We start from the raw sequence: 26,791 nt of genomic DNA, 5'->3' as shown, positions 1-26,791 counted from the left end.
AATTTCAAATATAAACTATATTTAGATTTGTTTAACACATTTTTGGTTACTACATAATTCCATGTGTAATTTCATAGTGTTCATGTCTTCACTATTTTCCAACAATGTAGAAAATAGTAAAAATTCAGAAAAACCCTGGAATGAGTAGGTGTGTCCAATCTGGTACTGTACATATTACCTCAACTAACCTGTGCCCCCGCACACTGACTCTGTACCGGTACCCCCTGTATATAGCCTATTCTTTTATTATGTTATTTTTTCTATACATTTTTTTACTTATGAGTAAATACTTTAAAACCGTTAAGGGCATGTAAGTGCCGCCCCGGCTTTCACTGCCGGGGCGGCAGGGTAGCCTAGTGGTTAGAGCGTTGGACTAGTAAGGTTGCAAGTTCAAATCCCTGAGCTGACAAATCTGTCGTTCTGCCCCTTAACGAGCAGTTAACCCACTAGGCCGTCATTGAAAATAAGAATGTGTTCTTAACTGACTTGCCTAGTTAAATAAAGGTTAAAAAAATGTAAGTCTACTGTATTCGGTGCATGTGACAAATACAATTTGATTAGAGTATTCCATTGGTTTTATTACAGCTGGGCAATATCAATTAAGCACAGAATACTATATGAACTTTATCCTCTAAAAATATCCCTTAAAAATGTTTAATATGGTGGAGAGGTAAGAGCTGGAAAGTTATTAAATTAGCCGAGACAAATTATTGTACTCCAGGGAAAGATCGACAGTACTTGGAGGTGGAATGAGCCTCAATTTAATAAAAAAAACTCTAAATATACTGCAGACACATTTCACACCTCATGTGTATGTTGGCCTGAAAACCACAAGAGGGACCTGAGATCAGTGTTTAGAGAGCCGTCTCCCCTAGTCCTAAAGGAAACATTTGTAATTGGACCCCTGAGGGAGAACTATTCTAGGACCTATTGTTAACCAAATCTACACCAAACCTCCTCGAGTGAAAACCCATTACAACAACCTGGGAACAGTGTTCAGAGTACTGCCTCCCTACTCTCCCAGTCCTAAATGGGTTCTGGGCATGCCACTTTTCATGCAGCTTCCCAATAAAATATAAATAGAGCCAAGATGTCATAAATCACTAAGATGAGTAACATGACCACAGGAGAGAGGAGAGGGGACTAGGAGGAGATTGGCGAATGGTCAAACAGGCAGCCCAGACATTAAGGCAATGGGATGCATCCCAAGTGGCACCCTATTCCCTATATAGTGCAGTACTTTTGACCAGAGCCATACGGGCCCGGGTCAAAAGAAGTGCACTCTAAAAAGGGAATAGGGTGCTGTAAAGAGTTAGAACCGACACAAAGCGACGATCAGGCAGATTGAGTATTGTGTTTTCCTTACGTTCATGTCGCAGAAGGAGCCGAGGATATTGCTTTCATGAGCAGAGATGTCCTGGAAAAAGGAAACAAAAAGAAAGTATGACGAGTATATTGTATACTGAGAAATGTTAGAGAACATTTTAGAACAGGATGACACCAATGTCATTGTCAAGTATTAAGTACCCCATGGAGACAAATACTGATTCCATAATAGAGTTGTGTGTATGGCCGCACGTTACGCTTTTACCTCTATGGTGCAGTGTGTGTTGTGTCGGCGGTACATATTAAACCATTAATGCTTTGGTGGGGTGGGTGTTGTGTAGGGGGGAACCATATTATTCGTTTACCTCTACAGTGGGGTTTGGGTATGTATTGCGTTGTATCAGGGTGTGTCATTCCATTACCTCTATTGTGGGGTGTGTGTTGTGTTTGTAAGCCGTGTACAGTGGGAACTGGATCTGGAAAATCTTGGCAGCGCAGAGCAGCAGCTTCTCCCGGTCCTCTGTGCTCCACGAGTCAAACATGTCCTCCTGAGCCTGGCTGTCCGTACTGCTGCTAGCTCCAGCCTCAGACGCCCCAATACCACTACTACTTTCCTCTGGCTTGGGGGCCTCCTGCTGGGCCTTGCTTGTCCCCTGGACTGGGTTCTGGTTGTTGTTATTCTGGTTCTGCTCCGGTGCGTCCCCGGCGGCGTCCTCCTCCGCCGAGTCCCTCTCCACATTCAGCGGCTCGTCCTCAACAGGCGAGGAGGGCGGTTGCTGGGGGTGTGGCCCTACTCCAGTTATTCCACCCTCTCCCTCGCCTCCCCATTCTGTCCCGGGCCCCTCCGTGCCACCTGCGGCCCCGTCCCCGGTGTCGGTGACGCCCCGTTGGCTGTTGGTGCTGCAGAGGCGGTCCCTCAGGCTGGTGACCTGAGCGATGACCAGGTTGATGAGGGCGTAGACCAGCTGGTTGAACACCTCCAGGTGCTTGTACTCCTTGAAGCAGCATAGACATTGCCTGTGGAGGGAAAGGAGGCGTGGCCAGAGGGATTGTGTGAAATATGAATCACGAAGACCCACCAGTGAGTCGCATTCAACTCCTACTGGGGTCACAGTTTGAGGCTGACTCATTCCATTTGGATGGTCAAAGAATCAAAACGTTTGGGAACCATAAAAAGGCAATGCACGGTCCACACTGCAGTGAACTGTAGCTTCTGCTTGTGTTGGCCTCAACAACCAGCCATCTTTAGAGAGACTCATCTCCTGGCTCAATTCAATCAAACTTGCATTGAAGCGAATAAGGCATCAAATAAAATAAGGCATCAAATAAAATAGCAAGAGGAGCCTAGTTTTAGGTACTTGCAACAGAAAATATTCAGTTCACTCACTTTCTGAATAAGACATGTAAGTAGGATTTAGTTACATTAACAACAATACAGAATATTCATTGTTGGAGGATTTGATTGAATGAAGCCCTTGATCTACTGAGCTCTGTTCATGAATTCTGTTTCTTTTGACAGTTACGTAACGTTAAAACGCATGTCTGACTATATTACTGACCATCCTATTTTAGAACCCCCCCCCCCCCCCCCAATGTATTTTCATAAGACAGCAACCAATTAACACACATGAAGGATCCCACTAATCAGAAACACAAAGAGAAGATTGCAAAAGTAGAAGAATGCCTTCAGTCAAGTTTCCCTGATTAGTCAAGCACTTTTCCCCCTGATCTCAGAGAGTGGGAGAACTACTAGGAAAGGTCAATAATTCCTCAAGGCTCTTCTCCACACAGGCAGGCAGGCAGGCACGCACACATCTAGCTAAAAAAACAATAAAACCACCACTAAGCAAGACGAAAAACCTATTATGACCTACTTGTCCTCTGGTGACCTTAGCGAGCCTACATGCTAAGCTACACTTAAAACACATTGGTTAGCCTTTGGCGCTAGTAATAAATTATGAATTCACGGCTGATAATGACCTCCGAGTTATCCAGGAGCGGATATCCTCCCCTTTTAAATATTAACGGTCTACGTTCCAAATGAAACCCTTTTCCCTACATAGGGGTCAAAAGAAAGGCACCTGGTCACAGTAGTGCACTAAATAGGGAACAGGGTTCCATTTGGGACGAATCCGTGGAAGAATAATGAATGCGGGGAACAGAGGAGAGCGGGAGACTGACCTCTGGGTCCATGAGCTGATGTAGCTGAAGACTCGTAAAGCATGCTCCTTCTTCAGCTGTAGGCCCTCAGTGCTGTCTGCATCCGATACTGGAGGGGAGAGAGAGCAGACAAGGTGGTGAGTACAGTTCAATGTACATGGAAAAGGCAAGTGTAGGACATGACACTTGACCCACACTGCTTGTTCAAAGGCTACTGGCCTATATAGTGGCCACGCGCTAGAAAATTGCACACATAGGAAGCTGAAATTGCAATGCAAATATTTTAGGCATTATCCAAGACCGTTGAAGAAGGAATAGTGGTTGTCAGACGCTTCGCTACAACAACAAAAGATATTTCCCGTGGCGCAATGCGAACGGTCCTTTGGTCAACAGGAGAACAGAGATGATCGTCTCTCTAGTCTGGATGGGAGACTGACCCATGGAAGTCTCAAGCCTCTGGTGAGAAACGTGCCTCAGCACCACATTAGCACGGCGCCAGGCAAAGCTCCCCATCGCCGACCACTAACAGGTACACCAAAACGCCTTCCCAAGCAGCATTGGCTTGTACAACAGGCTAAAAATAAAGTCAGCTACTGTATTATGTGTTGGTGACTAGGAATGGGGGTAGAAATACATTTCACTATTTGAATAGTATCATACATTGTCGTCGGTATCCGGATATTAGAAATATACTAACGTTTTTAACCTGAGCACTGCTGTGCGAAAAAGAGGCTGGCGCTCTATCACTGCTCCTGCTTGGAAATGCTGGTGAGATGGGAGCGAGCAGACAGGCAGAGGTCGTGTCTACACTTGACACTTACATGCGACTTCTGCTATCAGAACACGAAGATCACATTGAAAAGCCACTTTGCGGTCTGACTGTGTTCAGATCTGGCTGACCACTTCAGGAGATGGTCAGGGACGCATTGTGTGCCGATTTCTCCTAAGTCTGGACGTAAACAGGCTACCGAAATCGCATACAGTGTCCGATGTTATCAGCAAGCACTCCTCCCACAAGTCTCCAGAAAGCGTGTGTTTTGGGACCGAGAGGCACCTTTTCATTATATTGCTGGAAGAAATACACTACCGGTCAAAAGTTTGAGAACACCTACTCATTCAAGGTTTTTTCTTTATTTTTACTATTTTCTACATTGTAGAATAATAGTGAAGACATCAAAACAATGAAATAAATAAAATACAACAACAAAAAAAATTGGGGGCTGGAGTTATGCTAACCCGTTTGCGTTGCTTGCTCTTGACTAGCTACAGAGGTTAGCTGGCTCGTGTGCAACACTAGTTCACTACTGCCATCAGTTGTTGCTATATCATATTTTGCCTAGTCCACAGTTTTTAGAATGCATACTGGCATTTGAATATAGCGCTGGAAAAGGGAATCCGGACACACTGTGGACACCATAGACACATTTAAATGTAGGTGCAGGCGCGTGACATGTTTGGAATTCCATCAATCAGAACTCTATATCAGAATACTAAATCTGCATGCACTGTCAAGTCTAGACAAGGCCAGAGAGAGAGACGCTGCCTGGCTACAGCCTAGACTAGCTAACTTGTAGCAGGCAATGTTATTTATCATCCCATGCAATAGTGTCCGTCTTGACTGGAGTAGCCTACAAAAACTATAGGTAGCTTGGCTAATTTAGGCCACATTTAGCACCCTCTCCCCAACCCCATTCAATAAAACTAAAGCCTAGCTATTGGTTGCTTGTCGTAGCCAAATAATTTCGCTTCCGTAATTTAATTCCGTCTCAATGTGTAGTGAACGCTCACTACACATTGAGCCTCGTTGATTGGCCAACATAAAACAACAAGCGACACGTGAAGGCTACCAGACAGCTACCGGCCTTTTTTAAATGGGGCAAGTCATAAAAACTTACAACAGTTGATTTTATTAAAATAATCATTTGAAATGTCACAGACCTTGTATGTAACAATGTCACATGGATATTTAAATGTAGAAAATGCCTGTGTTAAAATAGGCCTCTACATTTTCTTGATGCAAAAATGTATTCCCACAAGTATTCAAATACTAACATCCTTTAAGACATTCGTAAAACCACGCACATCCCTATTGGTGACACACAAACACACAGTCTCAAAACAAAATGTAAGCGACGTGTGGGGCAAGGCATGTCCAATGGAAGGTTATTGCCGTGTCAAAAGTTCAGCTCTAACATTTCTGTGGAAAGTGCAGCATTGCCTATATTATTCCGCAAACCCAAAGCACTTGTGTCTTCACAAAGTCATTGGTGTAAATGAAAAACATTTGTGACACTGGGGAGGCTGCATTTGTGACGCATCATTTTCAGCCGCACCCACAGATCTGTTGTTGTTGTACCAACAGCCTATTTTCTGCTCTCAGAAAAAGAGAAAACGGACCATATTGTCGCCTCCCATTGGCGTACATGCCGAGGCTACTAACAAGAAAAGCAAAAGGACACCCCGATGAAAGCGTTAGCCGACACGCAAAATGACTTAGCCCACATATTAAAGGCTTTTTAACTTGCAAACCCACACGAGTGCTTCATGTTAGACTTTTTTTTTATGCCACTTCAGACCCAATTTTTGTTGGGCTTTTCTAGTACTATTTCACAACAAGAGCACCTGTGGTTGTTTTGGAATACTTGAAGAGTTACTGCTACTTATTTTTTCTTCACTACTAACTAAAAGTTAAAAGTTTAAGATAAATTGCTAATGAAATCAACTATACATTGAATATTGCACGTTATGTTTGAGGGAGAAGTGTCATTTAAAAAAGGCGCAGCCTACATGCAAACTTTGTGACAAAGTTTCCATACCCGACTGACCTAGGCCTCAATGTCACATTCTTATCATGCATAGTGCATAATAACAACCACTGTGAAAATTGGAGTTGTGCCAAAACGCTACCAAGAGAAACAGAAAACATAAAGTGGAACTAGTGTCCAGGTAAGTGGGTCTGTTCTTGAGATGAAGAAACAACAAACAGGGTTCTAAAGTTCACCAGGGCAGCTCGTCTTAACTCTGACCTAACTGTGTGTCTGCCTTCATTCCCTTTTCAACCACTTTTCTTTTTTTATCTTGAACTGGACTCGGCCAAAATTCCCAGCTCCCTTCATAAAACAATCCATGACATTGTGTTCAGTGGCCTGTACCAAAAACATTGCGATCATCCCCAGATAAGACGATCTGGATATCCCAGCCATTGTTCTGACAGCAAAGCTTTGAGCTTGTAACAAAAAACATTAGAGAAGTAAAATAGACACCTACAACTCAGCAGTTCTCAGCAGGGCTCTGCTGTGCTCAACTGCCTGTGTTGGTGGAAGTAACGTCAGTTGGCTTAGGTGCTGATCTAGGGTCAGTTTGTCTTTTTACATCAATGGATTAGTATTAGGCTAGGGGTGGGCAGGTAAGCTGGTCCCAGAGATCTATGCTCAAGAGCAACCTCTGCCTTGCTGGCCACAGTGCCAGACAGCATCTTAAAGCAGGGTGTGTGGAGATTGACAATGGCAGTCACATGTTACATTTTAGTCATTTAGCAGACGCTCTTATCCAGAACGACTTAAAGGAGCAATTCGCAGCGTCTTCTTCAAGGGGCCATCGACAGATTTTTCACCTAGCTGGCACGGGATTCGAACCAGCGACCTTTTGGTTACTGGCCCAACACTCTTAACAGCGAGACTACCTGCCACCCTGCAGGATTACTTGCACAGCATATTCAATAGCAGGTTGAAACCCTTCATTCCCTCAGTAAATCCCTCACTTCCCTTGCATGCATGCAGCCACACACAAAAAATTCCCGGCTTCATGCATACCGCAACAGCAAATTTGGGGTCAGGGGTCACCTAGTGAACGCGCCCATGGGGCTGCCAGTCTCACACACATGGGGCTGCCAGTCTCACACACATGGGGCTGCCAGTCTCACACCCTGACGCTCCAGACAAGACTCTCACACCTCTACTGGCAGCAGCCTGGTGCCAACAAACACTCACAGGGGGTGTACTCTGTTTTGCTCAACAGAGGGAAGACCCCAGTCACACGTAAAACAGCAGCTCTACTGTGAAAACATACTGTGTGGCCTACTAGCCATTTCAGAATTATTGTTGATAGACATACATGTGGGCCAGAGAGAGGGTGTTTTGCTCAAAGAAAAAAGGCGGCCCTTTTAGAACACTAGTGACATAGGCCTACTCCTCCACACACTTTAATAATACATCAGTGTGTTCACTGATTATAGGCCAAAGGAAATGTATAGAACCTTTAAGTAAGGCTACATTTCTAATTTGCCTACAAACCACCAAATGAATGAGCGCCTAAAGTGTCATACTCATTGCTCATTTGAATAACAGATTTGCAGAGGGGATAGGTTATGTTATATTCCATTCATCTAGTTTATTTTAAATGTGTATTGGCAGGGTGAAAGAACCTTTGAGCAGCAGCATCATGACGCCCCTTTCAAAGGGGTCCTGCAATAATCAACACACAACTGCTTTACCATGTGGGTTTGGATGTCCTCCCAAAATATGGAGACAATTTAAAAAACGATTAGTCCAAGTCACCAAATCAAACGCTTAGTCACTAATATCAGACTGAAAATAGGTGTAAAACATAAAAAACTCACAAGACATACTAACTAGTAAACAAACATATTAAGATTAAAATGCAAAATCCCATATTATTGATGGCAAACAACTCATATGGCAAGAAGCACAGTACACCAGGCCATAAGGCAGACTGTCAGCAGTGTCTTCTTGCTACCATCGCCAATGCATTCCCATATTCAGTTCGCTAACTAGGCAAAACAAGTACACTCTACATATACAAACCATTGAAATTTCATAGACGTATAACTAGCTATAGATGCAATGGGGGAAACAAGAGACGTAGCCCTAAAAAAAATACCCCCAAAAAATGGGCCTTTGTTTATTCGCTCCCATATCCCGTTATGAAAGCAATATGGCCTAGTTAGCTAACGTTACATCGTAGCTAGCAAATAATCTGTTCTGATGTTACTGTCCATTTTAATCTTAACTAGGAAATACATCCAATGGCATTCGAAGGCACATTTGATTTTGATTAAGAACAAGTTTATAATAGTTAACAAGCAATCAAAAACTCAAATGAATCATAGTTGGCATATGTTATACATGCCTAGCTTGCTAGCTAGCTTGCTCGCTTATTGTATTTAAGTAAATAAACTAGTGACCCCATATTACTCAGCTAACGTTAGCCGACAATGCTAAACATTTGCTTGTAATCTGGCAAAATTATATTACAGCGCCTGTGTCAACTCAAACATGAAAACTAATTAGTCAGTTTTGATGCTAGCTGGCTAGTCAGTGAGTTAACGTTGGACAACTCGTTAGTCAACGTGAAACTGACAAACATAAAAGAGCGAACACGCCTGCACAACATAACCACTTCCACAGCCACCCCTCTCGTCTCGGACATAAAAAAGGCACATGCAATGTGTAGCAAACATTTGTTATGGCCAAATACATGTCAAACCACATGTATACAAGCAGTTAACCAAACTGTTAGCTAGCTAACCAAGTTACCATACAATGGCATCAACCCAATCTAATTAGTTAGCTAACTAAGTTAAATTATGTTTAGATTCTCGTCTAGCTACCAAGCCAGTTCAATCTGCTCAGGCACCCCTTCATCCTGCAGCGATTTGACAGAGACAGGCCTCAAAGTTGCAGACAAGGTTCCATTTACATTCAGATCATTAATTCAAGACAAGGCCTTACATTGGCAGCTGTCTGGCTAGTGGAGAACCGGGTACGATAGCTAGCTGTCCAGCTTCCATCAGGTAGCCTGACTTAGCTAACGTTAGCTAGCGTTAGGGGACCACTACGGCCAAAACATTTAATATATTTTTTTCACTTACTTTCATTTAAAACCTCCACCAGCTCGGCGCAGTTTTCACACATCGTTCATTAAGAAAATAACAAAGGAAAAGTGTAGTCAAACCATTGGAAATTGTTGATGGATACGAATTGTTGGCACCTGGTTGTTTTGGGGGAAAAGGCCCGACGTAGTGGTTGGTGAAGGTTTGCTAATGCATTAAATAAAATAAGGGAGAGTAATAAATTCAGATTGAATTTTATACTAAATATCGTTGATAAAGTCAAAAGGTAAGAGGCATTAAGATTCAGTCGAGTCAATATCCAATCGGAGCGTTACTGGAGAGTGTAGATACCGCAGCCATATTGAAAAGGGGTGGGGGCACAGCATGTTCATAATTCGTAACTTTCCGTTGTCTCCTTCGCCTTGTTCGTCTTTTTCCGCTAGTCTCGCGGTTACACCATCAGCAAGAACTGTTTACAAATGGCGTTTCATTCACAAGCAGCAGACAGTTAAGAGAGCACCAGCCAGTAGCCACTGAGGGGATTCGATTATCTGGCCCGGGTTACCCCGATGAGGGAAGGATACACAGGGCATGTGCCAGGTGGCCCCTTCAGTAATGACTAGGATTCTGTTTTCACATGCATAAGTGATTGCTTTTTATCTGCTTTCCCATTGAGAACTCTTTTGAAATTTCAAAAATAAATTTGATGGAAAATATATGTTTGTTTCAGGACGAGTCACAATGCTGCCTTGTTGACAACATTATAGAGCGACGCAGATTACGGTTCGATTTGAAGGTGCTCCTCCCTCATTGCTTGTGCCCTTTCACGTCACGGACCATAGACCGGTGAACTGCGGCTCAGGTTTATAGATGGCCCTCATTGGCACCAGCAGACAAGCGCACCTTTGCAGACATTTTATTCATTTGGGGAATTTGTCAGAGAAGTACTATGCCATGGCATCGTTTTTATTTTATTTGTTACTCCAAAGTATTTAAGTAATTTAACCTTAACGTTCAACCTTCCTCTCAAAATGCAGACTTATCAGTGAGTGTTTAATAGTTTCAAATCCTAATTCAGATATTAGATTGAATAACCTTCAATGATGGAAGGAAACACACACAGAATAGGACATACACAGTTTTGTAAAAATAACCAACTTTATGTTCCCATAGTACTAAGACAGCTTTACAAACAGGATGATATGCACATAACCTTCCTTTGATCTAACATTCTTGTCCAAATGTCAGAGCAGTCCGTTTTTGGTGCAAACAAAACCTGACTCGCCACATAAAAACTGCTGCCAAAACAGAAACAAAGGAAGCAGCGTCATTTACCGTCACATTCATCTGCAGGCTCCTCCAAAAAACACACGTTCTTTCTATTGGAGCACTTCCTGACACTACAGCGCTTTTTAAAGTAACCTTTTAACGTGTGCTTTTAACATATCTTACATATAAACAAATAGAAGAGGTGTTGGTGGGGGGGTGTAGGGAAAGAAAGAGGGTTAAAAATAATTATTTCTTTCAACTTCATGCACGGCGAAACAGAGGATGACCAAAAATATAACGCTTGAATTAGGAGGGAAAAGGAGCAATACCATATTATTACACAAATGACTCTGTATAAAATGCGTCCGTATGCAAAAAAATGTGAGTGCCCGAATCATAGGCGCAATTCTCATTTACATATTGGCATTGATTTGGTCGACAAAGCACCTCTCAATCTCACACACACACACACACTTGACAAGAGGAGCTCACAGCTTCTCTTGGCTTTCTTTTTTTCAAAAACTGTACATGTTTACTGTGGTGTTCGTTCCTATGTGGCGGCACTCAGTCGCACATCTCCTCAGGGAGCTCATGGGGGTTGAGGATGCCGGGGACGGACATCTGCAGCTTGTGTTTCTCCTCCTGGGCCTGCCGCAGCGACGTCTCCCGCTCCTCCAGGAACAGGTCTGTGGTGTCCTCGCCAGCAAACTCCTGGACAGGGAGTAAAAAGAGGAAGTTGAGTGTGAGGGACAAATATCATGTACATCTACCATGCTTCAGTGGTTTGACACCTCAGACTGATAGACACGCGAGGGCCAGAGAGTTACTAAGCGTTTGCACCCATGTGTGTGTGGCTACAAAACCAGAGTGACTCACCTTGATCTGCACCAGGAAGTCCCTCAGGTGCTCCTTGAAAGCGGGGATATCCTGGTTCAAGCTGAATAGACCTGTTACAAACACCTTCACCTGGGCACTGGAATGGAGAGGAGAGTCAGGATTACAACACAATCACCTACCTACATACCAACTACCTACAGTAAGTAGATCACTTTAGATCAACTAGTTATTGTCTGTAGTACAAATGTATCCAACACCAATGTAAAATAGATGAGGCCCATGAACTACAGGTTCAGCCATTTGGGCCAGTGCGGTCCATTGTAGAGGAAGCAGCGAATTTGACAAGGCTGACAACTAACACATCCCCATTTCAGTGCTCAGAGTGGAGCACAAAATGTTTCATTTAAAATTGTCTTGACAGGGTCCCTCATGGCAGCTAAGAATAATGCAAATAGGCAGGCTGACAGACACACTTACTCTTGTAGATGGGGGAAGGCTGTCTTGAGCAGGTTGGCCACATACTCCTGAACGTAGCCCTGGTTGTTCTGGCTGGCTGGGTTGAGGGAGGTGCTGATTTTACCCTCCTCCACCAGGTTGAACATGTATGCCAGGATGGACGCGTGCATGGTTAGCCCTGCAGAAAGTCAAGCATAACATCAATTATACCTACGCTTGTCTGGCACTCACCAATGGCACATAAGCACATTGTCGTGTCCATCTGCCATGTCTGTGTTTGACTCTGCTGCAATGTGACATCAAAGTTAAATATCCCCATCAGGAATCAAACCATCTACCCATCTAGTGTAAAACAAGGACTCGGATTCCTCGCCTGTACCCAAAACTTTTTACAGTACCATAGATGTTTCCGGTGATATTTAACTGTCAGCCACCGACCCCACCACCCCCTCACCTGCTGTATGCGAGGTATCTGTGACGACAGAGAAGATGTGCTGGAGGATGTCACAGAAATAGGTCTGGTAGAAGCTCTGTGCGGCAGCCTCCTCCTGGGCCACGTTCTGCAGCAGGGTGTAAAGAATCTGCAGACCTGGGGGAAATAACGAGACAGACAGAGAAAAAGAGGATGCGGGATGAGTGGCTTGATGACAATAATAAGCAGGGCACATTCCACAATGTACCGAAAGGACTATTTTCTCAGACTCAGATTAAGCCTAGTCCTGGACTAAAAATCTGTTCTCCATTGAAAGAAAAGCCTTAGCCCAGCATTAGAGTTCACCTGTGTCTGAAACGCCCATAATATTTGAAATATAATTAAGTGAACTGCAATTCACTTCAGAGGAGTTTGACAACCTCATTCATCAACACAGTTCCAATCTCGTGAAAGTACTAGTATGTATGAACAGGTAGGTAAGGCAAAAGCATATGGAGGGTCCTACCAGTGTCTGCAACATTCCTCATGGTGTGTTTGAAAGCCCAGATAATGGAGTCCAGAACCAGTTTGAACTGGGCCGGGGGAATGGAAAGGAAGGCCGGGAAGCACTGCGAGTTCACAGCTTGGAGGAGGTAGAAGAAATGTGTCCTATGCTCTGGGTACTCCTCAAAGTCCTGGAGAGGAAGAAAAAGGGGACAATTCAAGTTGGACAATGTCAGTGGAATTACTTTCTATAAGGAATAAAGACTGCTTGGATTATCTCAGTCATACAGTATTTGTTCACATAAACAATTACAAAAAGTATCCTGTGTTCAACAATCCTGCACAACCATGCATTGTAAAGACTTGACCGATTGTCTGTAGTACAAATTTATCCCCAACACCCACGCAAAAGGGATGTGGGGCCCATGAACTACAGGTTCACTGTGGCAGCCATTTTGGCCAGTGCGGTCCATTGTGGAGGAAGCACCGAATTTGACAAGGCTGCACACCAACACTAACTTTCTGTTAATGTTCCTTTGACATCATGTACAGTCTATAAGGGCCACTCAGGCCAGCTAAGAATATAAGCTAATTAATAGATTACCAAATTTGTAGTATAGTGCTATAATAGTATAGGAAACATCTATGAAACATACTTTATTGATCATGTTCAAAGTGCACTCGAAGACTGCGTCGAAGATCTTCGGGATCTCCCCTGTGATGTGTCCGCCCAGTTTATTGACGATGGTCGCCATGGTGCTGAGCACCTCAGGCTCTCTGGCGGCAGGGACGTTGCGCTGGTAGTCGATGAGTACGGCCTCCAGCAGGGGCGGGACAAAGTTCTCCCCCACCTGAAGAACCACGGAACGTGGTAGAACGTGATCAGTTAATAAAAGGACATTCAATCTAACAAAGCAAACTGTCAGATAACTGAGGGCTTGGGGCTCCACTGGAGGATAGTGGTGGTTCAATTCATTGGCACCATAGTTATTTTAGAGGAACTGACAGGCAAATGCTATATCTTTGTCTGTGATGTGAGCTATACTCTGCTTTTTCAACCTGTAAGTGGATGAAATTGTTTCAATGGGCATGATGCCTCTGGATAAGGTTGGGGCTGTGTGGAGTGCAAGCTAGTCCAGACAGCGAGTTCCATCTTTCTGGTTGTCTTTCTGCCTCCCGTTTCTCTATGGTGTGGTTTAGACAGGCCATCTATGGTCTGAGAGACGCCCGCTCTGATCCCACCATTAGATTTACTGTTTATTTAACAAGGGAAGTCAGTTAACAACAAATTCGTATCTACAATTACGGCCTTCTGAGAGGATCTATAGAATAACCACTGGTCTATACCATTCCCTACAGGCTGTGACTCTAGATTTGATTAAGACAGGACAGACTCGCCATTTGTGGGTCGTTGGAGCGGCTGACCCAACCTGAGATCAGCTTGAGCGTTTCTCTCTTCACCGTCCTCATGCTCCGGATCAGGGGCTGCTTGGTCACCATCTCTCCTAGCAGGACAATAGAGCATTAGTTAGCTAGCATAGGGATTAGTGTGGTAGCATGGAGTTAGCATTGGACAGCTCAGTGACGCATAATAATGTTTCTTAAGCCACGTTCAAAACAACTGAGAACTTCAGTACGTTCAAGACAAACGAGCTCTGACTGAGAAAAATTGTTGTGAATGGTCACCCAGCCCCGACTTTCCGACCTGAATATCACTGACGGCATGATTTGACATTGTAATTTTCCAGAGTTCCCAGTTGTCTTGAACACACCGTTTGACTGGACTTATAGTTCTGTGACTGATGCCGCAGACAGACAGTTAAGCACACACACACACACACTTTGACAAGCAAGTGCCTCAGGCATACTAGAGTGACAGACCCACACACCAAGACAAACAAGCACCTCGGGCACACAGATCAGATAGACCAGAGACAGACGACTAGGCACACACGTCTCACCGTTGGTCTGGATGGCAGAGGAGATGTTCTCACTCAGACACTTGTAGACATTGAGCATGTCCAGGTAGATCCGTCCTAGCTGCACCACGAAGGGATGACCCACGGCCTTGCAAGCCCGCACGTTGGTCTTCAGGATGCTGCCCAGCTGACGCACGGTCTCTGCATCCTTCAGGATGTCCACATTCTGGGGGAGAGAGAGTCAACAAGTCAGTTAAAATGCTTTCACCGCATCTTCAGACAACATATGGTAAGTCGCTCTGGATAGCTTTTTACTCAAGTGTAAAAAGATGAGGCTTTGCGAGTTGCTATTTACAACAACAAATGGGAGAAAAGGCATTTGTTGCTTATAAAACTACAAGGGCATCTAAGACGGTGGGTGTTCCTCTTCATTTCTTCATGGCACAGCGGTACAAGGTGGGTGACACCCTCGTGCTGTTTGGGTTGTGGGGGAGAACTTCGTGGGCTACACTCAGCCTCGTCTCAGGATGGTAAGTTAGTGGTTGAAGATATCCCTATAGCAGTGTGGGGGCTGTGCTTTGGCAAAGTGGGTGGGGTTATATCCTGCCTGTTTGGCCCTGTCCAGGGGTATCGTCGGACGGGGCCAGTGTCTCCCGACCCCTCCTGCCTCACCCTCCATTATTTATGCTGCAAAAGTTTGTGTCGGAGGGCTAGAATCAGTCTGGAGTATTTCTCCGGTCTATCCGGTGTCCTGTGTGAATTTAAGTATGCTCTCTCTAATTATCTTTCTTTCAGAGGACCTGAGCCCTTGGACCATGCCTCAGGACTACCTGGCCTGATGACTCCTTGCTGTCCCCAGTCCACCTGGTCGTGCTGCTGCTCCAGTTTAAACTGTTCTGCCTGCGGCTATGGAACCCTGACCTATTCACCGGACGTGCTACCTGTCCCAGACCTGCTGTTTTCAACTCTCTAGAGACAGCAGGAGCGGTAGAGATACTCTCAATGATCGGCTATGAAAAGCCAACTGACATTTACTCCTGAGGTGCACCCTTGACAACTACTGTGATGATTATTATTTGACTCTGCTGGTCATCTATAAACATATGAACATCTTGGCCATGTTCTGTTATAATCTCCACCCGGCACAGTCAGAAAAGGACTGGCCACCCCTCATAGCCTGGTTCCTCTAGGTTTCTTCCTGGGTTCTGGCATTTCTAGGGAGTTTTTCCTAGCCACCGTGCTTCTACACCTGCATTGCTTGCTGCTTGGTGTTTTAGGCTGGGTTTCTGTACAGCACTTTGTGACATCAGCTGATGTAAGAAGGGCTTTATAGATACATTTCATTAATTGATTGTGTTGCATCCATATAATTTAAAATGCTTTGAAACAAGAGGTAACCAAAACCCAATCCCATAGTGGTGTGTGACTTACCTTGGTGGCCTGTTGGATGATGCTGTCCCACACCTGGTTGGGTAGCAGCATGTACTTCTCGATGAGGTGCTCTTGCACGGCCTGGTCCGTCTGGGCCCCAATCATGTAGCCCACCGCCTCGTAGAACGTGTGCACCTGAGGGGAAGCGATACAAGGTTGATTATGGTCATATGAACAACTCCAGCCATTTCACATGGCTGTGACAACTGGAAACAGGGTGCTCCCTGAACTTGGCCAATAGAAAACTCAAAACCAGTGTTGCTACTTGAAAATGTTCTTCAACTACTACTGTATTTTACTCTTAGTTTTGGTTGTTTTCAGAGGCCTATAGCTCAACTGTTTTACTGCTAATCTTGGTGTATCTGTGTACCTGTTGGGGCTGGAGGTCACAGATGATGGTGTTGATGTTGTTGAGGATCTCGTCGATGAAGGGCATCACCTCGCCCACCTGCACCTGGACAAAGTGGCGCCGGCACTTCTGGGCTATCTTGATGAAGGTGTCGCACGCCATGTCCTGCACGCCATCGTGAGTCTCTGTAGGGAACAATTACATTCAAATAAAACGTTTAATAAAAGGACGTGTTCATTTGGACATACCGTAGCGGAACTTTAAAAAAAAGCTTTGAATCGAAAACCGCAAATGACTATTTCTTATGGGACTAGTCCAGGTAGTCCCTCCCCCTGTTTCACAGTTGGCTTTCTTCTGTCTTGTGCCAAATGAACAGAGCCCTGGTATTTTGCATGGATGCAAAATCACACCAAGGAAATCCATTTTCAAATGACACTGAAAACAGTATCCTGTATCTTTTTGAGATATGCAAGTGGTGGCCTGAACAAAGTTGCTTACCGTGCATGAACTCAAAGAGCTTGTTAACAACAGTCTTGAGGAACTTCCAGTGGGCTCGGAGGAAGCGTGGGTACTGGCCCACGATGTACATGATGTTTGAGGCGATGATGGCTTTGTTGTCCTTCCCCCTCTTCTGCTCACAGAGACCCAGCAGGTCCTGAAGACATGATGAGAAAACGACAGTCGGTCAACAACACTGAAACGCAGCTCAGTACATCCTGACAGTCACTCTACAGCAGCAGAGTTGGGGCCAATTACATTTTAAGTCTTGTCAGGTGACTTGGACGTGTAATTTCTCCATAAGTGTCATTCAATTCTTTTTTTGGCCAAATGTCGTTTCTATCAATCACTCCAAGCACCCACTGTTCTGAGTCCTCGGCGTAGACATAGCCCTGTTACTCTCCGCCCCTCATGACACAGGCTCAACACGCAGTCGGACTGCAACACCTCAAGGAGCAGGTTATTCAATTTCTGAACAGTAAGTGGAACATTTCTGGTCTAACAGAGCACGGAATTGATGACTAAGACCAGCAACTACTGTGTGTGTATTTTCCCCTTTAAAGACCGTAGCTACCTGTGAAGGTGCGACGCGTGTATGTGCGTGGTTGCGAGTGCATGAGTGTGCGCTGTGTCCGTTAAGACTACTACAGACCTTGATGACGGTGACCAGGAAGCGCTTCTCGTCCTCCTCGTGCATGGCCCCGCTGATGGAGCCGATAGCCCAGCATAGCGTGTTCAGGTTCCTCCACGACCACTCTGTCCCGTTGACCTGGTTGTGCAGCTTCTCCGTCATGATGCGCTCCGTGTCCGCATAGTCCAAATGGGTCAGGTAAACTGGGGGGGGGGGGTATGGTAATAACAGAGAGAGGGAGTATGTGAATAGTTCCCTACGTTATAGACAGCGAACAAAAATGTACAGGAGAGTTGTGCATCACTGACAGAGCAATCAATTGTGGAAAGTTCCTTTGACAAAGGAAAAGATTGCGGATTAACTGACATTACAGACTAGAGAGAGGACGTGTATATGTGTGTGGAATGTTCAGACGGTCCTGGGCCAGGCACTTACCCAGTGTCTCTCTCATGTTCTTATAGAGGTTGATTGAGTCTGTGTCCTTCATGAACTCTCGGACCACCTCGCCCTGGTCGTTCTCCACCACCAGAACTTCCTCTGGTTTGGCCATTCGGCTCACCATCAGCGTACGCACCTGTGTTACCAGGCAGACAACAAGCCAGTGACAATTAATGGACAATCTAAATAGTGTGATCCTATCAGAGACACCATGAGGCAGGGACACAGTCGGGGGGAAACAGTTTGAAGTGGTGGGAACCTTGTTCAATTGTCACATCTTTTTATTTTGTCGATTGCTTTGCTACGCTCTGCCCTATGACACGACCCTGAAGGACATTGGTTTGGGGGAAGGTCAAGAGAGAGTGTGTGTACCCGTCCGTCGGTCTGTGTGTTACTCCTCACCTTGGAGAGCACGGGCAGGTAGAGGTGCCGGCGTGGCGGCACGTCAAAGTGCTGGCTCCCAGAAAGCAGGGGGGAGGTGGAGGTGGAGAAGGGGCTCTCCCTGTAGAGCTCGGCCGCCAGGTGGTTCCAGTACTCCAGACAGATCTTAAAGATCTCTGTCTCCTCCACCTCAGACACGAGCAGCATGTAGTGCAAAGCCTGGAGAGGGGGGAGGGGGGATTAGAACAACAGAAGGTAAGGAGAATGTTGAGGATTGGGGGGGTTAGCGCCATTTCAATGGTGCGTGACTAGGGGACAAAAACAAAAACTGAAAAAATAATAATAAAATGCAGGTAATAAACTCAGCAAAAAATAAATAGGTCCCTTTATCAGGACCCTGTCTTTCAAAGATAATTTGTAAAAATCCAAATAACTTTACAGATCTTCATTGTAAAGCATGTTTCCCATGCTTGTTCAACTAACCATAAACAATTAATGAACATGCACCTGTGGAACAGTGGATAAGACACTAACGGATTACAGACGATAGGCAATTAAGGTCACAGTTATGAAAACTTAAGGACACTAAAGAGGCCTTTCTACTGACTCTGAAAAACACCAAAAGAAAAGATGACCAGGGTCCCTGCTCATCTGCGTGAACGTGTCTTAGACAAACTGCAAGGAGGCATGAGGACTGCAGATGTGGCCAGGGCAATAACTTGTAATGTCCGTTACTGTGAGACGCCTAAGACCGCGCTACAGGGAGACAGGAAGGACAGCTGATCGCCCTCGCAGTGGCAGACCACGTGTAACAACACCTGCACAGGATCGGTACATCCAAACATCACACCTACGGGACAGGTACAGGATGGCAACAACTGCCCGAGTTACACCAGGAACGCACTATCCCTCCATCGGTGCTCAGACTGTCCGCAATAGGCTGAGAGAGGCTGGACTGAGGTCATGTAGTTCTGTTGTAAGGCAGGTCCTCAGACATCACAGGCAACAACATCGCCTATGGGCACAAACCCACTGTGGCTGGACCAGACAGGACTGGCAAAAAGTGCTCTTCACTGACGAGTGGCGGTTTTGTCTCACCAGGGGTGATGGTCGGATTCGCGTTTATCGTCAAAGAAATGAGCCTGTACTCTGGAGCAGGACAGAGTTGGCGTTGGAGGGTCCGTCATGGTCTGGGGCGGTGTATCAAAGCATCATCGGACTGAGCTTGTTGTCATTGCAGGCAATCTCAACGCTGTGCGTTACAGGGAAGACATCCTCCTCCATCATGTGGTACCCTCCCTTGCAGGCTCATCCTGACATGACCCTCCAGCATGACAATGCCACCAGCCATACTGATCGTTCTGTATGTGATTTCTTGCAAGACAGGAATGTCAGTGTTCTGCCATGGCCAGCGAAGAGCCCGGATCTCAATCCCATTGAGCATGTCTGGAACCTGTTGGATCAGAGGGTGAGGGGCTAGGGCCATTCCACCCAGAAATGTCCTGGAACTTGCAGGTACCTTGGTGGAAGAGAGGGGTAACATCTCACAGCAAGAACTGGCAAATCTGGTGCAGTCCACGAGGAGGAGATGCACTGCAGTACTTAATGCAGCTGGTGGCCACACCAGATACGGACTGTTACTTTTGATTTTGACCCTCCCTTTTGTTCAGCGACACATTATTCCATTTCCATAGTCACGTCTGTGGAACTTGTGCAGTTTGTGTCTCAGTTGTTGAATCTTATGTTCATATAAATATTTACACGTTAAGTTTGCTAAAAATAGTTGACAGCGAGAGGACATTTATTTTTTTGCTGAGTTTAGTATTTGAGATCAAAGGTAAAATTGTTCTGGCTGCAGGTTGGTAAGGAACAAGAGGGTATGTGAACTGTTAATATGTGACTTATGGATGAAAGCGATTGATTCGTGCATTTCTCCTGCCAAAAAATTGTAGGAACAGTATCTCTGCTGTTATTGTCCAGTATTCACGGCGTTAACGCTACCTCCACGAGTGTCTCCCTAAGGTTGGGCCTCTTCTCGATGAGCTGTCCATGCTCTTTCAGGAAGGTGCAGAGGAACAGGCTGAGGTTCTGGATGAAGTTCTGCTCGTCGTCCTTACCATTGGAATATGCCAGGCGGATGTTGGTGTTCAGGGGGAGCATCTAACATGCAGAGAGATAGGGGAAAATGCAGATTATGTGATGCGTCAATTAGTGTTAAATCACTTCTTTTTTTCTTTATGTAAAAATGTATGCTAACTTCTTAACAGTTCTTATGATGCCTGCAATATGATCGTTGTTGAAACATAGGGTCTGCAGTATCCTGTTTAAAATAATATATGAAACCCATCGGTTTGTCCTGCTCCATCATTTGGGTACCACTGCTACAATAGAGTTTTGACAGTAGGCTTAACTGGCCAGCAGATGGAGCTATGCATACCAGTTTGAGCTGACATGGTGTGTACCTGTTTGAGCTGATCCATGGTGAGCGTGAAGAGGTTGACAAACTGCTCCTCATACTGGTTGACACTCACGCCGGCGATCTCCGTCAGACACTTCAGCGTCACGTTGCGGAACATGGGCACGTTCAAGAACTGGGAACGGACGAAAGGAAGAGGTTAGTCAACAGGGTCGTATTCACTAGGCACCAATCAGGAGAAAACTGACTGAAACAACGAGGGACTACTTGAGCTTGTCCAATAAGAAAAAGTTCTGGACCGAAGTTGAGTACACAACAGTTCACCTGACAAGACTGAATCCAAACATTACACTTGATTTTATGTGCATTTTACATTCTGTACTTTGACGCATTTGCTGATAACGAATTCTGAAAATACTCTGGATACATTCAGTAACATGTGCAACATAAGACAAAAAAAATGACACGGATTTGAGTGAGAGGACTAACTGGTGTCTCCAAGTGGCCACACACCTCTCAAAGAAGAGTCTTCAACTATAAGCTTCTTTTTTTTGCTCTCCTATCTGTGCTGTTGAGGAACTAGAGCAAGCACACTTGTAGTTTAGTCCTGAACACATCCCCGCCATCGCACAATTACTATTGTGGTTTATGCAATCCAATAACACCCAATTATAAATCGCAATCTGGGTCAAGTGGGCATGATTTGAAAGCTTATTCTATTGCCAACATGACCAGTCTTTATGAAATATGATATTACAGTGTTCAAAAGGCAATTCAGAGAAAGAGATCTGAATTTTGGTGCACGTAGAAAGGAGTCATGACTGCATTCAGGTGCTGCTGCAAATTTTCTTCACAATTAACAAACATAGGCTCATTCTGTTCAGAACAACCCAGGGTATGCCGCCATATCATATTGTAACTGTACAACAAACAGTGATCATAAACTGACACGGTATATGACATAAGTTTTGAGATTTGGACACGTGAAAGTCACATTTGGACGAGTGTTTGGCTTGCTTGTATGACATCAAAGCGGTATTTATTATAATCCTCATGTCTCATCTCTCAAAATACAGTCCTGCTCAGCCACTATAGAGCTCTAACGTCATGTACAGCATGTTACTGTACAGCCACTTGGTTCCAATTTAGGCATTTATTGGTGGCTAAATCTGCCATTTTCAACCGGTATACGGGTACAAGTGTACGGATGTTTGCAGCAGACCAAGTCGCCGACGCAACAAGGTGCAAATGTTTCAAACATTCACAATATTGTTCCTCTGGTTCTTACGCACTTGCAAGCAAAACCAATGCAAGAGCGCCTTTGTGAGAGGATGCCTATAGCTCAACTGCCGTTTCAAGTTTACACAAGCCGGTATTGCTGTATCACATCAAAAACACCATTAAATTGCCTAGGGAGATGTTTCAATGGAACCGAGAAGTAGTAATACGCCGATACTTAGTCATCTAATTTTCAGTATGGGGACAGGTGCAAGTGAGTCATCAGGAGTTGAGTTACCTTGTACACCAGAGTGCTGATCAATTTGGTCTCAAATATGTACCCCAGGGGGATCCAGTTCAGGAAACGCAGGAGAGTCTCGAGTGTGGCTTGGACCAGAGGGGCATTCTGGGAGTTTTCCTGCAGAAAAAAATGCATTTAACTTGTGTTGGGTATTCAACATGTCAATTTCATATCATATTTAGAATCCCTGAGCCATTGCTTACCATGACAAACTGGCAGAGCTGGAATATTTGCGAGAATTCATTGCACATACTGAAAGAAAAAGAAAATCATTACTAAATAGCATGTCAGTGTACAATTCCATCTTATCTACCCATGCCTTCGAATAATGTGATGATAACATTTTTACAATTCAGTTGCCATGAAGAGACTGGTAATGATACCAACCACTAACACTCAGGGAAACATACTCTTTGTGATATACAATACATCTCCAAGCAGCCAAAGCATTTATTGTATAAATAAGCATTCAATTGTACCGTGTAGACTACATTGTATCCTGCGCATATGACAAACTTGAAAGTTATTAGGTAGCTGGATAGGAGACGTTATGTACCTGTCTTTCAGGTGCTTGGCCTTGACCTGGGTCATCTGTCCACTGGAGAAGTCAAAGACCTCCTCACTGAGCAGCTTGAGGATGATCATGTTGTTCTGACACAGACTCTCGCTGGTGCGGCTAGCACCCACGATGTCACTGATGAAGGTAGGCCAGTGCTTGGGCCACTCCTGCTTCAGGATCTACACAAGCAGAGGAGACACGTTGCGTTTGATTGTTTCGGTTTTAACCATTTGTAATGACAGGACAGACGTGTTTCTTACAAAATTGCTTTTTTTTTTTTACCTGTACGAGGATCATGTTAAGTTTTGCAATGTACACTCCATCTTTCTGAAACACAGATTAAAAATGCAGATGAAATTTGGGAACGAGCACAGAATTTCAACATGGAAAACATTGCAGCGAGAACAGGGTCAAACACAGGAACGACTCTTTACCTCAACATTTGCGGCATCAGATGAGGTCTTGATAATCAGACCAACGACATACTTCTTTATTCCTGAAAACATTGCAGAAATGTTTGACTCAACATTGTCAAAGATCAAATGTTTGTGCCTGCATAACACGGAACATTAGCTATGTAGTCTAGCCACGTTATTCCCTTATCTTAATGTCACTGTTCATTCCCAAGGTTCGTATCTCACGCTTGGCCCTAATATAGTGGTGTTATTCCAAACAACCTATGCAGGGGGTGTTACCTTCACATTGATTTCTTGGAAGAATCTTCCAGCGTGTCTTGATCACAGTCTCCAGAATTTGCAGTGCATAGTACTGGAATGGAGAGGAGGGAGAGGCTTAGACTATCAAGAAAGGCATATCACTCACAACTTAATCTCCACTAATAAGACAGATCTTTTATGTTTGATACATTGGATAAAATACATCAAAAGCTAACAAATGTAATAAACCAGATCTACGCATCTCTATGGCTCCAACTGGACTGCCAATGCCTGGCTGTAATTAAATGCTTTTCGATGTTGACTTATTTATTCGCCCTGGTTAGAGGATGTAAACCGATCACAAGGAATGAATCACTGGCACACATACTTTAGTCTTCATGTTCTGAGAAAACTCCAGGATGGTGTCGACTCGTGTCCATGCGTCCGGGTGATCCTTGAGGTTGGTCAGCACCTCCTGGGCCATGCGTTGCTGTGGAAGACGAGGAGAGAGAAACTGTTCTGAGATCTGTGTGGCTTTAAAGGTCTAATCCGCAGTTGAAACAAAGCATGAACCCTGCCACTAAGGGATGGAGAAATGTAAACACTGAGTATCAAAGCCAATCAGAAATGATCCAATCACTGATTACTTTGTTTTTGTACAAAGCCCCTGGTTTTGAAGTCACTGCAAACAGCCTAAATGATGGCTGTCTGACTTAAGTATGTAGCATATGACAGAGCAGCAGAAGGGCAAGGAGCAGCTCTCACCTGTGATCCAATGTCATAGTACATGGAGTTGACTACATTGTCCAGCAGATTGATGTCCAGCTTTTGACTGAAGTCTAGCAGCTGTCTTGCTGCATGATCCGCCAACATTGTCATGTTTGCTGGCATAGAGCTCTAGCAATGGAGGGGTAGGGAAACATGAGAACAAATGGCAGAACTTAACTACAGACAGACCTGTAAATAAAACCTAACCAGAAGACCAAAGATATTATTTTCACTCCCGATATTACTACCTATGGCTACACCCACCCACGTAACAACAATGGCGAAATATTGAGTGTGACTAAAATTGCGACATCACTCGCAAGCCTGTAAACTTAAATAGATTTGGAAATTGCGACACCATGGACCACAAGTGGTACTTATGGCGCGTTCAAGTGCTCGTCGGAACCAGGAGAATCGAAAATGTCCGATTTATAAATGGGTTATAGTCAAACACGTGCCGGGTTTAAACCAGTTAGTCATTCGGACATTTCCGAGTTTTCTAGTTCCGGGAAGCACGTAAACGCGGCAATACAGCAACCCCTCCCTCCATCCAGCGATTCAAGAGTGCTGCTAGTTGATAACGTTACTGTTTAACTCAAGGCTAACTTAGCGTTTACTATTGTTAGCTAGCGTTACCTCTATTGTGTATACCACTTAGTTACGTCTAAATTAACTGACCTCAAAGTTGACACAGGTCTAGCTTATCGCATAAACAAACGTCTGGCTAATGTAGTTATGTTAAGTCTGTAAGATGATAAAATTTCACTTCACTCACTCGTATTAACAAACTAAGTAATATTCACAATTATAGCTAGCAAGTTAGTTTAGCTATAAAATCAGCCAGATAGCTAAAAGGCTAGTTAGCTACCACTAGTAGCTAGCTGGCTAACGTTAGCTACATCACTACCCAAACTCAAGAGATTCAACCCACTAAACAGCTAACTACCAAACTTACCTTATTTAGTTTTTCCGTTGTAATAAAAAAAAGAAGAGACTTTTGCCCTTATTTTTCAACTGTCGTCTGGCTGGATGTCAAGCTATCTCATGGCACACGTTCCAGTGTGGTTGACATTCACTAGCTAGCTTCCTGGCTAATTAGCTAGCTAGCCAAATTATTTATGTCCTAATAGCACGTCGTTAGCTGTATGTCCTGCCACTGAAGCGAAGTTTCAGTATGATAATGTACATGTAACAATTTACCAAATAGCAAATAAATGTCCACGGACTAGTCTAGAAGTAGCTTAGCAATGACTGAACCGTTGCTGACGGCGAGAAATGTTGTCAAGTTAGCCTGCTAATGCACAAGCCAATGATGACTTAGCTTCCCTTGGCTAGCAAACAATTTACGGAGTCACACGTATAGCGTTATTCCGGTTCATAATCACAAATTAAAATAATCTTGAATTTATTATTGGTTCTATTCGTATATAATATTTGATAGCAGGGCTGTGTAAGAGCTTGTACGCTAGCTCTTCATCTCATGCTTCAAACCCAAGACCGGTTGAAACCGGTTAAGACTGGGATATTCCATCTAGGTTTTTCGGCCCATGGCGCCGCGTAAAATTTGGACTATGTGCACGCCCTTGAGTGATCCGATTGGTTTGTCATAAAATTGTACAAGGGTTGTCCTGTTATTTTACGGGCTAAAGATGCTGTCAATCAAAATGAACATCCATCCTTCAGTACCCATGCGGCTGTGTTTTCCGTTGGTCTGCGGGGTCCACACACCCCAAAACATATATAATCAATTTGGGTTGGTAAATGACTTCAAGTCTATGTACTGTACATAGACTTGAAATCACTGGCCACTTTAATAATGGAACACTAGTCATTTTAATAATGTTTAAATGTTTTCATACGGCTTTACTCATCTCATTTGTATATACTGTTTTTAGTCCATGCCCCTGAAATTGCTCATCCTAATATTTATATATTCCTTAATTCCATGATTTTACTTTTAGGTTTGTGTGTATCAAATCAAATTGTAATAGGTGTAGACCTTACAGTGAAATGCTTACTTACAAGCCCTTAACCAACAATGCAGTTTTCAGAAAAGTATTTTGTAAAAAAATACTAAATAAATATTTAAAGAGCAGCAGTAAAATAACAATAGCGAGACTATATACAGGGGGTACCGGTAGAGTGTCAATGTTAGGTTAGTCGTGATAATTGAGGTAATATGTACCTGTATATGTAACTCTAATATGTAGGTAGAGTTAAAGTGACTATGCATAGATAATAAACAGAATAGCAGCAGTGTAAAAGAGGGGGTGGGGAGACAATGCAAATAGTCTGGGTAGCCATTTGATTAGCTGTTGAGCAGTCTTATGGCTTGGGGGTAGAAGCTGTTAAGAAGCCTTTTGGACCTAGACTTGACGCTCCGGTACCACTTGCCATGCGGTAGCAGAGAG

At 44.3% G+C, this 26,791-nt stretch overlaps 2 protein-coding genes, 2 non-coding genes and 1 pseudogene across 10 annotated transcripts in view; all 5 read right to left on the bottom strand.

The window, feature by feature from the left end:
* The window catches only part of LOC110486004 (ubiquitin carboxyl-terminal hydrolase 34), a 57,861-nt gene extending 48,115 nt beyond the window's left edge, over positions 1 to 9,746 (bottom strand). For 5 of the 7 annotated variants that reach the window (XM_036940653.1, XM_036940657.1, XM_036940655.1 and 2 more), the window contains exons 1-4: positions 9,377 to 9,746; positions 3,508 to 3,595; positions 1,749 to 2,343; positions 1,367 to 1,417 (exon numbers count right to left, since the gene is read on the bottom strand). In XM_036940653.1, the coding sequence (XP_036796548.1) occupies positions 1,367 to 1,417; positions 1,749 to 2,343; positions 3,508 to 3,595; positions 9,377 to 9,419 (777 nt within the window). In that variant the 5' untranslated portion in view covers positions 9,420 to 9,746. The remainder of the gene's footprint in view (positions 1 to 1,366; positions 1,418 to 1,748; positions 2,344 to 3,507; positions 3,596 to 9,376) is intronic. The other 2 variants (XM_036940654.1, XM_036940658.1) reach the window with 1 other exon arrangement.
* A 726-nt stretch (positions 9,747 to 10,472) lies between these two features.
* LOC110485112 (exportin-1) lies at positions 10,473 to 25,928 on the bottom strand. Its single transcript, XM_036940652.1, has 25 exons — positions 25,336 to 25,928; positions 24,378 to 24,509; positions 24,001 to 24,102; positions 23,652 to 23,724; positions 23,391 to 23,452; positions 23,239 to 23,283; positions 22,954 to 23,135; positions 22,601 to 22,649; positions 22,395 to 22,514; positions 20,925 to 21,053; positions 20,464 to 20,622; positions 18,484 to 18,681; positions 18,079 to 18,217; positions 17,665 to 17,846; positions 17,013 to 17,169; positions 16,536 to 16,699; positions 16,166 to 16,300; positions 14,777 to 14,960; positions 14,214 to 14,320; positions 13,472 to 13,666; positions 12,838 to 13,006; positions 12,354 to 12,488; positions 11,921 to 12,077; positions 11,483 to 11,579; positions 10,473 to 11,317 (listed from the first exon to the last, which is right to left on the bottom strand). The coding sequence occupies exons 2-25, from the start codon at positions 24,501 to 24,503 to the stop codon at positions 11,171 to 11,173; spliced, it is 3,213 nt and encodes a 1,070-aa protein (XP_036796547.1). The 5' UTR covers positions 24,504 to 24,509; positions 25,336 to 25,928; the 3' UTR covers positions 10,473 to 11,170.
* Positions 11,671 to 11,795, bottom strand: LOC118938610 (annotated as a pseudogene).
* LOC118938607 lies at positions 13,185 to 13,321 on the bottom strand. The gene has a single exon (XR_005035815.1). It is a non-coding gene; the product is annotated as a small nucleolar RNA SNORA5 (small nucleolar RNA).
* Positions 17,342 to 17,472, bottom strand: LOC118938619. Its single transcript, XR_005035826.1, has one exon. It is a non-coding gene; the product is annotated as a small nucleolar RNA SNORA17 (small nucleolar RNA).
* Positions 25,929 to 26,791: the final 863 nt, after the last annotated feature.

This window comes from Oncorhynchus mykiss, chromosome 13 (genome assembly GCF_013265735.2).
Source record: "Oncorhynchus mykiss isolate Arlee chromosome 13, USDA_OmykA_1.1, whole genome shotgun sequence".
NCBI lineage: Eukaryota > Metazoa > Chordata > Actinopteri > Salmoniformes > Salmonidae > Oncorhynchus > Oncorhynchus mykiss.
Note: the sequence above shows the minus strand (reverse complement) of the source record. Positions and strands in the feature narration are given on the sequence as shown.